The sequence below is a fragment of the Panicum virgatum genome, chromosome 3N, assembly GCF_016808335.1.
Source record: "Panicum virgatum strain AP13 chromosome 3N, P.virgatum_v5, whole genome shotgun sequence".
NCBI classification, from domain to species: domain Eukaryota; kingdom Viridiplantae; phylum Streptophyta; class Magnoliopsida; order Poales; family Poaceae; genus Panicum; species Panicum virgatum.
In genome coordinates, this window is record NC_053147.1 from 28598723 (window position 1) to 28613566 (window position 14844).

The window sequence follows — 14844 nt, forward strand, 5'->3', positions numbered from 1 at the left end:
TGGGGAGGGTTGGAGGGGCGGCGGCGCCGCGGTGGGCATCAGGGTCGGGGCCAAGGGCGTTGCGGCAGGGGCGATGGGCGGGGGCGACGGGCGTCGGGGGTGGGGATGGGGGAGGGGGCGGGGGCGATGGGCATCGGGGTCACCGCCTGTCCGCCTCGCTGAGTCGAGGACTCGGGGTGGGGTGGCGGCGGCTGGGAGAAGGAGGCCGTGAGGGGGATTCGGTGATGGAATGAGTGGAACCCTAGAATGCTTGCTTATATACTTGTATATGGGGCCCACATGTCAGGTGTTGTTGCGGGTTTACGGGTAGAGCGGGCACGGGTACGATTTTTTCAAACCCGCGAAAATTTACTCGTCGGGTTCAAATACAAACCCGCACCCATACCCATGGGCACAAACACAAACCCGGATCCTCACCCTAGCGGGTTTCTGCCCGCGGGCACACGGGTAATTCATACCCGTTGCCATCCATACTACCCTCTCGGCTGCGCTTTCCGCGTGTGCTACCCCAGAACCCCTGAATCTGACATGTTCCCCTCCAGCGGCTCGCGGCGGCTCCTGCTCCTCATCCGCCGCTCCGGCGCCGCGGCGGCAGCCGGCGGCACGAATCCCCTCCAGCCCCGCGCCCTCCTCGGTCACTACTACTCCCCTACGCCCCTCGCGAGATCCACCAATGTGGACACCACCTCCTACCTCGTCGCCTCCGGCGGCCTCTCCCCCGACGCCGCTGCCGTGGTTTCCCGCTGGGTCCGCATCCGCTCCACCGCCAAGGCCGACGACGTCCTCGCCCTCCTGCGCCACCACGGCTTCTCCAGCGCGCACATCGCCCAGTTGCTTCGCAAGGCCCCGGTTATCCTAATCACCAACCCTGAGATCACCCGACCCAAGCTCCGGTTCTTCGACTCCCTAGGCGTCGGCGCCACCGTCCTTGCCCAGTCGAACGTCCTCACGAGCAGCCTCAACAAGTTCCTCGTACCCTGCTTCGAGTTCCTCCGCGGCATCGTCGGCACGGACGCCAACCTCCGAACCGCCTTCTCCCGTAAGCCGTGCTCCCTTCGTGGATTGGTCCAGAAGAAGCTGCGCCCTGCCGTGGAAAATCTCCGCCGCCACGGCCTCTCGGATGAGGCCATATCGAAGCTAGTCGTCCTTAATATGGGCGTCCTCGGCATGGCGCCCAACAGGATCGCCGCCATCTTTGAGGACCTTGAGGCGCTTGGCCTGCCCCTCACGGACCCCCGCTTCGTCCGGTGCTTCGCTCATGGCCGTGTTTGGTTATTTTCACGCACGTTATTCGAGAGGAGAATCTCGCATGCATGGAATACTAAATGAAGTCTATTTACAAAACCTTTTCAGGAACGGGTGTAACTTTTCGAGATGAATCTAATGACGGTAATTAATTGATGATTTGCTACAGTGATACTACAGTAACCGTCCTCTAATCATGCGGTCAAAGGCCTCATTAGATTTGTCTCGCGATTTACACGGGGTTGTGGAGGTGGTTTTGTAATTAGACTTCATTTGATACTCTAAATTAGTGGTCAAAGATGAAAAAAAAATTCATGCTTTTCTAACCAAACACGGCCACGAGTATACTCAAGTGGGATTCGGCGTCGGATGGCGCTGTACCAGAGCTTTGGGCTTTCTCAGTGCCAGGTTGCCAGGGCATTCATGACTCATCCCCTGATATTGGGGCTTTCAGATGGGAACATCCAGAGGAAGCTCCTCTTCTTCCAAGACGAGCTGAAGATCGCTCTGCCTCAGTTGATTGCAGTGCCTAGAATCATGACATTCAGCATGGAGAAGAATATCCTCCCGAAATGTGCTGTGCTGAGCCTGCTAATGAGGGAAGGGAAGATTCAGAGAGGCATAAATCCGCTTGGTCGTTTGCTTGGTCGTTTGGGCCTATCTGCCAAGAATTTCTCTGAGAGTTATGTGAAGAAGTATGAGAAGGATGTACCAGATGTTGTTAGGGCATATGAGGGGAAGCTAAAATTCGAAGGGTTCATGGATCTGGATATTGAACCTTGCAGAAACCAAGCACCAGTTTTCTAGGTTAAAATCGCTGTAGGTAAGGCAAATTCTTGTGTCAGGATAAATGGAGATGCTAATTCTCATGCCACGATTATTCATGTATTGTTTAGCCATTGTGATCCTTTGTCCATAGGTGTATACGAATCATGCAGGTGCTCTCTCTCAGGTGGTTCACAGCCTAAAATCTTGACATTCAACCTGGAGAAAAATATCCTCCTGAAATGCGCTGTTCTTAACGCGCTGATGAAGGGAAGATTTGGGGAGACATCTGCCCAGTCCTTTGGGTGCGTCCAGAAAGTTTTCACTGAAAGGTATGTGAAGAAGTGTAAGAAGGATGTTCCAGATGCTGTTAGGACATACGAGGGGAAGATTCAATTCAAAGGATTCTTGGATCAGGGTATTGAAATTCGCTAAAGCCTGGCACCAGTCTTCTAGGGTAATGTCTCTGTAGGTAAGAATTTTGCTAGGATCAACCCAGATGTTAGTTCTCATGTCAGGATTATTCTACATAGTCTCACCATGTCAAAATCTTACCCCATTTATTGACTAGCTGACTCTAGCTCTATAATTCTAGCTCTGTTTGTTCGGCCACTGTGATTTGCATTCATTGGTGAATACAAATCACACATATGCTTTCATCATGTTGAAGGCAGCTTGATCTTTGTTCTCAACAAAAAATAGGAACATTTTCTTGTGGGGGCAACTGGTTATTAAATGCCTCTGTTGATCAGCCATATACTTCCAATATCTGTAAACACATTAATGGTAATTAATCTTGATAATGTTATAATCAGATTTCTATGCTATTATCAATAATTGTGATATCCTTCGTTTTGTTTAAACCTGACCGACCTGTCTGGGCTGGTCCTTCATTTTGTTTTGGGAAGTTCCTATTTGAAAGTTTCACTTCCTCACCTTTGATTTGCATAAATTCCCTGAAAACCTCTCAAAATTATGGATGGCTCTCTTGTTCAAAGAGTGTTGAAAACTCTAGCCCAGTTGCTCTCTAGTGCTACACTGACTCAGAAACTCTATCACAGTTCTAACAGCTTCAGTGTGCGTACCGTCTTATCTGTCAAGTGACATTTTCATAAAATAGTTTGCTCTATGTCCTGTAATGTGTGGTTTAGCGATCGATGTTCTGCATTACTCATGTTTAGAAATGTCATGTTTATATACCTCTGGTGTTCTAGTTTTTTTTTTGATGAATTCTGGTGTTCTAGTTGAGCATCTTGTTTTTTAATTGTTCATGTTTTCAAACAAGTTAATATTAGATGCCTTAAACTGTTCAGAAGTGACATAAGGACTTATTTGGGAAGTCATTAGGTCCACTCATTGACTGCAGTCTAAGCATCTACAATTAATTTGTTGAAGCTGCTATCGTACGTGCTTCAAACGTGGGTTATGTATGAACTTGAAAATACGATGCATGGCTACATAGGTAAATTGACCAATTCATCAAAGATAGTGAAAGGGTTGCCATAGAGCTGAGTAAACTTAGCACTGTATCGCAGCACTTTCTTCGTGCTGTTATTAGTCTTCCTATTTCTGACTTCGTGTTCAGGATTAGATGAATATATGGACACGGACAGCCCAAGTTTTGTATGCCAAAGCAAAATATTTAACCTGTAGCACACTGCACACCCGAGCGTGAACTTGAGATGCACCTTAACCTTATTATCTGGCGAAACTGTGGGCGTATGAATTAAGCAATTGCTGTAGGATCCAATGACATCCTCTGATTATGCTCATGTCATCAAGAGCTGAGAACTTCCAACTTTAAACATATGTTCAATTTGAATTTGAATATGAATTCGGATTGATATGTAGGACGGTTGGATGCATATTTACTAGGGAAAAAAAATCCAGTTTACACACTCGAACTATCTCAAAAAGATCTATTTTCAATCTTCAACCATAAAATCGGATAATGGAGACCATTCAATTGTTGAAATCGGATAAATTGACCCTTTAGGTGGGTTCAAAGGTGGTTTCTATTTTCTAAAAGTTAAAAGTATTCAAGTTTATGAACTTAAAAATTTATAAGTAATTCATTTTAAATCAAAAAATACAAAATGGGTGCTAGCATTTTTCTAAAAAAGTAACCTATCTACTGGCACTTGTCACTCATTTGGATCCAATTTTTTTATGTTCCAACTGTTTATCTGCTTATATTTATACCAATTATTTTTTAATAAATAAGATTCAAATAGAGCACAACGGATAGGTTACATTTTTAGAAAATTTTGGTACTAATTTCATGTTTTTCTGCTTTAAAATAAATTAGTTTTGATATTTAGATCTTACAAGATTTTTTTCATTTATTTAAAAAATACAAAACCATCTTTGAACCACCTAAAGAGCTAAATTTATCCGGTTTTGATTTTGATAGTTGGATGACCCTTGCTATACGGTTTTGTAGTTTAAGGTTGAAAATTGGACTTTTGTGATAGTTCAAAGTGTAAACTAGACTTTTGCATATTTACTATAGCTGCCTCTGCCTCCTGTTAGCTTTGCCCGAAGAGCACCGTCTATATATATTTTTCTCGTGCGTAAACTTGCAAGGTTCATGAACAAGCATGATTTAGTATCCATTTTTGTTGGTTCTAAAACTGCTAGTGATTTGTTTCTCTTGGTGAAACGGTGTCACAAGGGATGTTCTGAAGAGAGCACAGAAACACAGCTGTCTTTCAACGTGCGAAACAAAAATTTCAGTAAGAATTTGCCTGCTGGTGTTCGACCTGGAGTCGTCGCGGCTCGGGTTCAGCTCCAGAGAGGCGTAGACAGGGGGGCGGGCACGAGCCTGGCCTCCTATGGTCCCCGAATTTGCATTGAACATTTAAAATTTTCTATAAATTAGCATGATTGGCCCTGTTCAGCTCCTCCCTGCTGTTCCGGCAGACGAACTGCAACAACTTCCGCCTCAGCTAGCCAGCAATGCCAGCAGCCGCCATCGGGTTATTCAAGTATTTGTCATCTTTACAGATGGCGCTTCTTGAGATGCCAGCTTTGTACGAGCTTTTCTATGTTTTTGCCACCGGTCGTGTTTGAAGTAATAATTTTGCCATTTTTTTCGATATGTGAGGACACGTGCGCGCAAGCATTGGCGGCATGCGTGGCAGCGGGTAGGGAAATGACCATATTGCCCCTGCCCTTATTCTTATCCGAGCCCCTTCCCGTGCTCAGCCATCCATTCCCCCCACCACCTTCCTTCCTCTTCCCCTCCCTTTCATTCTCCTCCGGCGTCGCGCCCGTGCTCATGGTTTGAATTAAATTATTTTGCAGTCGCACACTAGTTTGGATAATTTTCTCTTCTATCTGATATTCTGATGCATGTAGGAGAATTCCGACTGATTTTGAAAGGTAAATTCCGTTTGATTCCACCGGTTAATTTCTCACGGCTGAACACAATTTGGTTACCTAGCCAAACCAAACATATTCTGTTTCCGTCAGTTCCGTTTACATTACCCCTCTATCCTCATCCTGTTACCGTTTGCGTTTGCGTTAACAGAGACGAACCAAACACTATCTGATGCAAGGAAAAGAGAGGGTATTCTGATCTTTTCACAGTCCGCTGGTTCCTCCATGTTGATTTTAGTCCAAATTAAAGGCTCAACCATCGGACACGTGCTTCTGCCGAGCTCTATGGTAAATGGTAGTAAGCACTAGGCACTCTTTCCGTTTCGAAATGGACTCACCTCAGTTATATCGAAAACTTGAAAGGGACACATTAGATTCGAAAATCTTTAGACCGCGACATTCAGTTGATGTAGGCCTTATCAAGTGGCATCCGTGAGGGGGGATAAGATGCTGCACGCGAAGAGCGTTTGATTTGCCTACCCCCCCTCCTTCAGTTGCGATCTACTTCCGCTTCTCCTGAGCACAACGCAAACAGAGCGGAGGGCAACGAGGGCGTTGATGGCGATGGCGGCAGCGCTGCGGGCGGCTGCAGCGGACGCGGTGGTGACGTTCCTGTGGGTGCTGTGCGTCTCCACGCTGGGGGCCTCGACGGCGGCGGTGACGTCCTACCTGAAGCTGCAGGGTGTCCAGTACGCGCTGCTGGTCACCGTCTCCCTCCTCTCCGTCCTGCTCTTCGTCTTCAACATCCTCTGCGACCTCCTCGGCGGCGCCAGCTTCAACCCCACCGGCGTCGCGGCCTTCTACGCCGCCGGAGTCACCAGCCCCTCCCTCTTCGCCGTCGCGCTCCGGTTCCCGGCGCAGGTGGGGCTCCACTTCAATTTGGATTCAGTCCAATTCCAGGGATTCAGAAATATCTTCTTCAGAGATTGATGCGGGCTACTAACTGGACTGAGTCAGGCCGCCGGCGCTGTGGGCGGCGCTCTTGCCATCTCCGAGCTGATGCCGGCGCAGTACAAGCACATGCTCGGGGGCCCCTCGCTCAAGGTGGATCCCCACACCGGCGCAGTCGCCGAATTAGTGCTCACTTTCGTCATCACCATGGCTGTGCTCTGGATCATCGTCAAGGGCCCCCGCAACCCCATCATCAAGACATGGATGCTCTCCATCACCACCGTTTGCCTCGTCCTCTCCGGGGCAGCCTACACCGGCCCGTCCATGAACCCAGCCAATGTCAGTTTCTTTCCCCTTTTTTTTTCCTCTCCCTCTTTTGCTTCTACTGTTTGGCAGACTAGTTCGTTACTCTATTATTACTTTCCACTCCATTTGTAGTTTCTTCAGTCACCATATTTACATCGATCAAATTTCCACACCCAACTAGAAAATAGCCGTTTGGCCTGCCACAGGGACCTTTAGCAGCTTGATTGTATGTTTGACAAATATTTGTAGGAGTTGATGACTTTCAAGAATGTTACATCATGTGGGTAGTCTGATCTATACCATTCTTTTTAATGAGAAAGGTGAATTTATACCATTATCTTGAGGTATGCTTTGGCCACTGTACATGCGCGGGTGTCGTATTTTCAAAGATCTCACAGATAGATATACAAGAGATAGATGGATCTAGAACCCTGTTGTAGCCTTGTAGGAGCAAGCTGAAAATCTATACTAACTGTAAATCAGGGGAAGAGGCCTCCCATGCATTACATACTGAAAATAGAAATTGGAAGTGTGATAAATTAGAAACAACAGTTTGTATGGTCTGCTCATTTAGGCTGTGTTCTGTCCTTGCTGCTAATTTGCTATATCCCTTATAAAGCTGAAGAAAAGTGAAGTGTATCTTGCTTCAAGTCAACATCCAGAACAAAGAATTGATATTGAAAGCTCAAATATCTTTGCTAACATGGAAATCAATTATTTCTTTTGCTGAGTATCACTGAATGATGCAAAATCAATTATCTGAATGAAACGATTTCAGTTATCTGGGTACTGTGTTTAAATAAGCAGTTAGTTACTATGTACACATGATTACCTATTTCTAAAGTAGCTAAGAAATTCATAAATACTAAACTTAATCAAATCTCTTTATGTCACAATTTAGTCCTCTTAAGCTCACCACTAGACCGGTTTCTGTATTTTATTTTTCTCTTCCATAATAATGTTGCACATTGCAGTTGTTTTTTTTTTCTATCCATGAAATCTCCATCCAATGTTATTCACAGCACCTAGAGACAGACACTCATAATTGACTTTGGTGATATATAGAACTGCAGCAATGGGGGAAATAATTGAACAAAATGACCAGCATGTTACAATAAGAAGAAAAACGTAAATACAATTATTTGATCATCAAATCACCTTACTTGGTCTTTTGAAGCATCTTCTTGTCTTTTTGACTGTATGAAAAAATTTGCATGTCGACAACACAGTGTTGCAATGGTTTTTTTATTAACAGTTCCCAACTAACAGAGTCAGCATGGTGATAGGAATTTAAAGAAAACACACAAACATTGTTCCAGAAGAACTCCACAGACATAGGATAGGTGTTTGCTTACTATTGATAAGATGCACATACAACATATAGCCACCTTCATTATCCCCATGTCTGAATTTAAATGCACATTTGCATTCTTCGTTGCTGAAATTTTGCCAGTGGTCATTTGTTCTATAGTATTTTCTTTTAGAGCGCACAGAGTAGTATAACTGGAACACTCATCTCTAAATTAAAGTCACTGGGCACTGAAACAGATTGAGATGTAAATGTGAAAATAAAACAAATTGTAGACCACTGAAAATCTTACAACCAATTGTAATGAAAAATTTATTCAGTTCCATCAAATGTTATAACCACAAAATGGGCATTTTATTTAATTTCTTTCTTGAATTTTTTATGTAGCCTTCAAACTAAATTCTAGATTTTAACCATGCTTGGACACTGGTGATTGGAGCACGACATAGAGCACGTACTCATCTGCCAAGGGCCTTAATTTATGTTTTGCCAAAATCTCAAATCTTAAAAAATCTTTTTTTGAATCAGCCACCAGATGAATAGTTGCACATAAAACCCTGCATTCTAAAGGAGAGCAACAATAAACTGTTAACATAGTTCCGAAATGATTATCTGTGTGTTGAAGTGAACAAGACAAAAAGTTAATTACCGAAGAGAAGGGTATATGAGTAATATTGACAAAATATCTCGAAGTGTTTATTTCAATCAGAAGTGATACCTGAATTTGCTGTCAGCACTGGATAAACAGGGTTTGGAACAGCTCCTGGTCATTTTTAAGCACTTTGTAGTAAAGTAAGCATTCTAGTTTCCCTGTCTCTTGAGCTTATGGATATTATTCCAATATTTATTCCACAGGCATTTGGCTGGGCATATGTCAACAATCGCCACAACACTTGGGAGCAGTTCTATGTGTACTGGATATGCCCCTTTATTGGTGCCGTCCTTGCTGCATGGATCTTCAGGGCTTTGTTCCTGGCACCGCCACCTAAGCCCAAGGCCAAGAAAGCATGATGAACATCACTTGGTCATGGTCTTGTGGATGCCGGATCTGGAGAAACCAACATTAGTTGCTAGAAATAGAGGAACCAAAAGAATTAGTTCCTCGTGTATTCAATTACCTCAGTTTCCCAGCATTTGGTTTAAATTGATTGATGTGGTAACTATGTTACTCGTGCCATTGATAATTTTATTGTAAGGAGCCCTTTGTGATGCAGTGGCATTGCCCGTTTGTTGCTACTACAGTGACATGAATAGAGGGATATAACTGGGCATTGACAAAGGTAGATTAGGCAAAGCTTGTGTAGGACATATCTATAGCTCAACAGTATCACAAAAACATTTATCAGGTGACTGTTTCCTCCTTGTTGTAGCACTAAGCCTTGACCGTTCATTAGCATGACAGTAATCAGATCGTTTCTTAAAAGAAAGAAAATAGAAATTGTTAAAATTCTGGCATGCAACTCTGCAAGAATACATCACAGGTACAAAATTGAAAGAGAACTACTATGACAATATCCATCTCTATGTCATAATGCACTAATATTATGGCAGCATCCATCACTTCTGTCATCCGAGCTGAGGTATGCATAAATGCAGTGACAAGGAAACCTGGTTAAATAAAGTTTTTTTTTGACGTGTAACTGCCTTGTTTTATTTCTTATGTTCTGATAAAATAAAGCGTCCTGGGCTGTTTGGAAGTGTGAAAGGAGTCTAGCCATCAAAAAAAATTATAGGGTTCAGTACTTGCAGGGGTGGATCTAGCGGTGTCCCCCCCCCCCCCCCACACACACACAACCCCCACAAACAATGGAACCCCCTTGGGCTGTTGGATTTATATCGATGGTGATGGGAGTGATGGGAGGGGCTATCACCGCCGGTTGTAGAACCGGCGGTGATGGGGGGCGCATCACTGCCGGTTCGAAAACCGTTGTTACGAACCGGCGGTGATGACTATTTTCCCATTAAAAAAATATATTCATATATTAATATTGCACCATTTGTATATCATATATAATATATAATTATTGCAGCAAAATTCAACCATAAAATGCATACAGCTAATAAAAAAATAATATGTTACCAGCTAATAGCTACATAATATTGTTGGATTCATAGGTAATTCAAATTGCATCCATCAAACATCCAGTTCATATCAAGTTCCATTGATCAAGGTAGTGACGGGCAACATACCATTATTCTTCCAATAATATTACAGGAACAACATATGGTACAGAAAACAAATACATTGCTGCTGATATGCAGTAATTTTAATGAGCAGAAATATTTATAGATATTCCAGTAGCAAGTTACTATCAACTCAGTTGAAAACTATTGAATCAATCTAACAGGACTTGATCTACTTAACACAAACGTAAAAAGATTCTTGAGCAATGCATATGAGCTCACATGCTACTCCAGGTTGCACCCATCATGTCTCTCTAAGCCATAAAAACAAATTATTAAATTGGTGAAAATGGAACAATATATTAGGTGGAAGCATGCAGGTGAAAAGGAAGAAATAATTACCTTACAATTACGCCTTCTTGATATATATCATTAGGAATCAGCATACAGATTCATAATGCTCAGTTCAGCTTCCTCAATTTGAAATAAACTTGCAATAAGTATATGGTGATGTGTTACTGCCTAAATGTTAAACATAAAACAATGAACACATAATAAAGTATATGGAGATGTGTAAAAATATTGAGATGAGAGCAGTGAGCATTTTCTGTAATGATAATGAGTGAGACAATTGAATATAGTGTTGCATATTTGTCTTGGGGTAGCCAAATTATGGCACCAACTGCCATCAGTCATTAGGGGAAAGAAAGGGTAGAAACCCTGCTAGTATTTCCCATAAACAATTAAAGATGAGGATAGTCATTGTAAAAAGTAACATTGCATGATACTCTTTGCACCAACTCTGTTGCATTTTGAACTGCTAACTCCATTGTGAACTGCTACTCCATTGTGAACGGCTCCTTTTTATATCATTCCAGAAAATGAACTGCCATGTGATGAACTAGTGCATAGAAGTTTCACATATACCTATTCATAAGAGTGCATAAGTAATAGCAAGACATACAATTTGTATGACTACAAAATTAGTTGAAACATCTGTCAGTAAACTTCAGGTTCATCCCTGTGATATATGTTTTGGTATTATACTAAACAGATTAGTCCAATACAAAGCTAACTACAGAGCACAACTTTGCAGACATAAGTGATAGATTTAGAGATGCTCATACTGAAAGAAATGTTCGATTTTATAGTATAGAAATGCAGGATAAGAAAGTTCAGTTTATCATGCCAAGATAATCAGCAACTCTACCAGCATAGTTTGCTCGAGAAGCAGTAAAATTACACTTCGCATTTTGTCAAAATAGTTTACTGTTGAGTACAAACCTAGTACTAGTAGCATGTGGCTGCCTCAAATAGACATATGAACAAGTGGAGCTTGTACTTACAGATTCAAAGGCATATAGAGGCACCATAAACAACAGCTATGATCCACTTCTGCTCCTGCAGAATTTCAACTAGTAGAAAATGAATTGTTCACAATTGGTAACAAGCAAGTCATAAGCATCGGTTACATTTGAGACATTTCACCTAACAGCTGACAGGCAGAGGAAAGTAGATGTTGTATAGTTGCAACAAAGGAAAATCAGAACGGAACTTTAAAATCCTAGAACAAGGAGGCGGGGTGTGGGATTGCATTCTCACTGTTCGCTGAGGAGCTTGGGGTCGTCGCGCACGGCGCGGCGCCAGGAGCGGTACACCTGCGCAGGCCCCATGAGGATCTCGACGTGGTCGAGCCTGCAGAGGACGGCCGCGAACGCGTCCAGTGCAGCGCCGCCCAGCCCTAGCCTCCTGGTGGCCCTCCGCGGCTCTGGTGGGGTAGGGTCCGGGGCAGCGGGCCCGGACCTACGCACGAAGGCGGCTGGCGGCGGCGGCCACGGCGCCGCTACGGGCCCCTCGCGCGCGACGGCCGTCGGCGCACCCATGGCGACGGTGGCTGCGGGGTGGTCGGGCTTGCGAGCGAAGGCGGCGGGCGGGGTCAGCCACGACGGTCGGCGAGGGCGGGAGTTGGAGTGAGAGCCGGCTGGGGCTGAGTAGGCGGCGGGCGGTGGGAACTGCAGTGGGGTAGATCTGAGGACGGGAGGAAGAAGGGGTTGGAATTTTGTACTGTACAGCCTCATCACCGCCGGTTTGTAACAAGAACTGGCGGTGATGTTTCTCATCACCGCCGGCTCGTGGCTGGAATCGGCGGTGATGGTCGGCGACCTCATCACCGCCGGTTCGTGTTATGAACCGGCGGTGATGATGGACATCACCGTCAGTCCCAACGGCCACTACGGCCACCTACTTTGGACCCGGCGGTGATGAGGCATCACCGCCGGTTCGTTTTGAACCGTTGGTGATAGCCCGTTTGCTATGACCAGTTCTGTAGTAGTGTAGAGATGAGACTATATATTGAAGTATAAGTGAATTGTCAATATTTTCTATCAGCTTTAGAAACTTTTAACACGTGCAACTCAATATTGATGTTAAGATCCATGCCCTCTTAGTTGTTGCAGTTGCAAAAAGCTAAGCAATCCTCCGAACTAGAGCTCTACGTGATGAAGCCGTCACGCTATCTTCGGAGGACCTAGACATATTCCTTGGTAGAGCTATGTTAATTATGAGTTTATATGACAAGACAAGAATATTATCAAAAATATGTTTTGGGGCTGAACTAGAAGATGCATGCAACTCGATATTAATGTCAAGATTACCTTTGCCAATGAGCTCGTCGAGCTGCAGTTTTTTTTAAAAATCATTTAAGTTGGTTAACAAGCATCCATGTGCTTTGATTTTTCAAAAGCTGATCGTTTGTGCTTCAGAGATTTAGTGGGATGCTTGAAAGTCATTAGTCCATTGCTGAACTGCAAAAACATCTATGTTCAGTTTTCGAGAATGTCCTGTTATTAGAACTTTACGTAATTATCATTCCTGGACTACCCTTTGGACGATTGATGGTTGGTGTTTTTTCACTAGAGAGGTAACTCCCACTGCCTCTCAAACGCCAATGCAATTGCCCAGAAACATCTCTTCTTAGTCTAAGCTCACCTAAAGTTTTTATCAGTCTGCTAAATAAGATGTAATGTGCCGGTGCTCATCTTGTCAAGAGCCGAGTATTTCCAGGGTTAAACTTCAGAAATTGGACTGAACAAGGCAATTGGATGCACGTTTGGTGATAATTAGAAGTACAAGTTCTTCCACTGAACATAATGTGCAGGATGAACTATCTTTTCTTAAAGGCGGCAAGAATTAATTTAAAAAATATCGTAGGGTGGTTCACCCACCAAACGAATAGAACAGGCGCGCGCGTCCACAAATGTGTTTCAGATCAGCCAGTGATTTAATTATGTGCCGACATACCTTGTGGCCCGTTGCCATCATTAGTTCGCCGCTCAAGTTTCCACTCCATTGAGAAGCGCTTGATCCGGCGGCCGGTTGATGGCCTGATCCACGTACAGTGCTGTCCAATGCAGAAGGCCACTAGCCGACCGGTTTTGCAGCCAAACCAAGTAAGCTTCACAATTCAAAGTGGAGACACCACTCCACTCCGCTAGTGCTGGCACGATGCAATCAGTGACTTGCAGGTGCTCACTCCATTTAGTCCTGAACGGTCATGGCCATAGAATGTACCTCCTCATCAGTACTAGTATATAAGAAGCACCAGCCATGTTGGAGAGGGCGGCAGCAGCAGCAGAGTTAGCATAACCAAACTGAATTTGCACTAGTGGTTATTTGTTAACTCGATAGAAATCATCATCATCATCATCATCATCAATGAGGCCGCTCGTTGTGCTTGGCCTGGTCCTCGTGCTCGCAGCAGGGGTCGCGCTGGACGGCGTCGACGGCGCCGGGGAGTGCGGGAGGGCCTCCGCTGACCGAGTGGCGCTGCGGCTGGCGCCGTGCGTCTCGGCGGCCGACGACCCGCAGTCGACGCCGACGAGCAGCTGCTGCTCGGCCGTGCACACCATCGGGCAGAGCCCCAGCTGCCTCTGCGCCGTCATGCTGTCCGGCACCGCCAGGGCCGCCGGGATCAAGCCGGAGGTCGCCATTACCATCCCCAAGCGCTGCAACATGGCCGATCGCCCCGTCGGCTACAAGTGCGGAGGTACATACGTGCACGTATTTTAATTAAGAATCTAGCCAAGCTCTGAACCGAATCCTAATACAGAACGGTCATCACATGATGAATTTGTTTGACTTCCACAGACTACACGCTGCCCTGACGACCTCGTGAGTGAGGCCACCGCGCTGGTAATTAATAAAGAGATGGACGCCAAGGAAAGGCTTTGTGTTGGAATAATCGAGTCTGCGCGAACCATGAACGTGGACGAGGGGCTCTAGCCCTATCACACTGGACTGTGCTTGTATCGTAATTGTGTTCCACTTCGTCTAAAATTAATAAGAATGAATGTGTTGCTTATCAAGCCCATTACAGGCCATAGCCGGGGGAAAATGGTGTTATGTTGAAGAGGCCCATGAAACCCAAAAATATTTCTTGTCCATTTCAGTTGCTTTAATGTTGTGTACAGTTACTGCGTGCATAGTCGTGAGGCCTCATATAGCGTGAAACACACATAGACACTTATATACACGCACGTATACTTACCTCTATGAATACACGCACATAATCTTACCTATCACTACCAGAATACGGCTATTTGCTGTGTGCCACACGGTAAAGAACTTTCTTGCCATGTGCACACACGTCAAAAATATAACACACGACAAAAGTCATGTTTTGTCGTGTGTTTTTTGGCACATAACAAAATCATGCTTTACCATGTGTTTTATTTTGGCACATAGCAAAAAAATAATTTTTTACTCTTCCCACCTCAGAACCTTTTTTACTCTTCACATACCACATTTGGTACTCCACGTTAAAA

General features: G+C 44.5%; 3 protein-coding genes and 1 long non-coding RNA gene across 4 annotated transcripts; 3 read left to right on the forward strand and 1 right to left on the reverse strand.

The window, feature by feature from the left end:
• The first annotated feature begins 528 nt into the window (after window positions 1-528).
• LOC120667721 lies at window positions 529-2445 on the forward strand. The gene is made up of 3 exons (XM_039947739.1): window positions 529-1264; window positions 1700-2000; window positions 2184-2445. The coding sequence occupies exons 1-3, from the start codon at window positions 529-531 to the stop codon at window positions 2443-2445; spliced, it is 1299 nt and encodes a 432-aa protein (XP_039803673.1).
• Window positions 2446-5729: 3284 nt separating this feature from the next.
• LOC120665533 (aquaporin SIP1-2) lies at window positions 5730-9176 on the forward strand. Its single transcript, XM_039945122.1, has 3 exons — window positions 5730-6252; window positions 6349-6621; window positions 8753-9176. Exons 1-3 carry the CDS (start codon window positions 5950-5952, stop codon window positions 8906-8908), a joined length of 732 nt encoding a protein of 243 aa, XP_039801056.1. The 5' UTR covers window positions 5730-5949; the 3' UTR covers window positions 8909-9176.
• A 949-nt stretch (window positions 9177-10125) lies between these two features.
• On the reverse strand, window positions 10126-11329 carry LOC120668096. Its single transcript, XR_005672233.1, has 2 exons — window positions 10424-11329; window positions 10126-10335 (listed from the first exon to the last, which is right to left on the reverse strand). It is a non-coding gene; the product is annotated as an uncharacterized LOC120668096 (long non-coding RNA).
• A 2295-nt stretch (window positions 11330-13624) lies between these two features.
• LOC120665534 (non-specific lipid-transfer protein 3-like) lies at window positions 13625-14463 on the forward strand. Its single transcript, XM_039945123.1, has 2 exons — window positions 13625-14066; window positions 14168-14463. Exons 1-2 carry the CDS (start codon window positions 13736-13738, stop codon window positions 14182-14184), a joined length of 348 nt encoding a protein of 115 aa, XP_039801057.1. The 5' UTR covers window positions 13625-13735; the 3' UTR covers window positions 14185-14463.
• The last annotated feature ends 381 nt before the right edge of the window (window positions 14464-14844 follow it).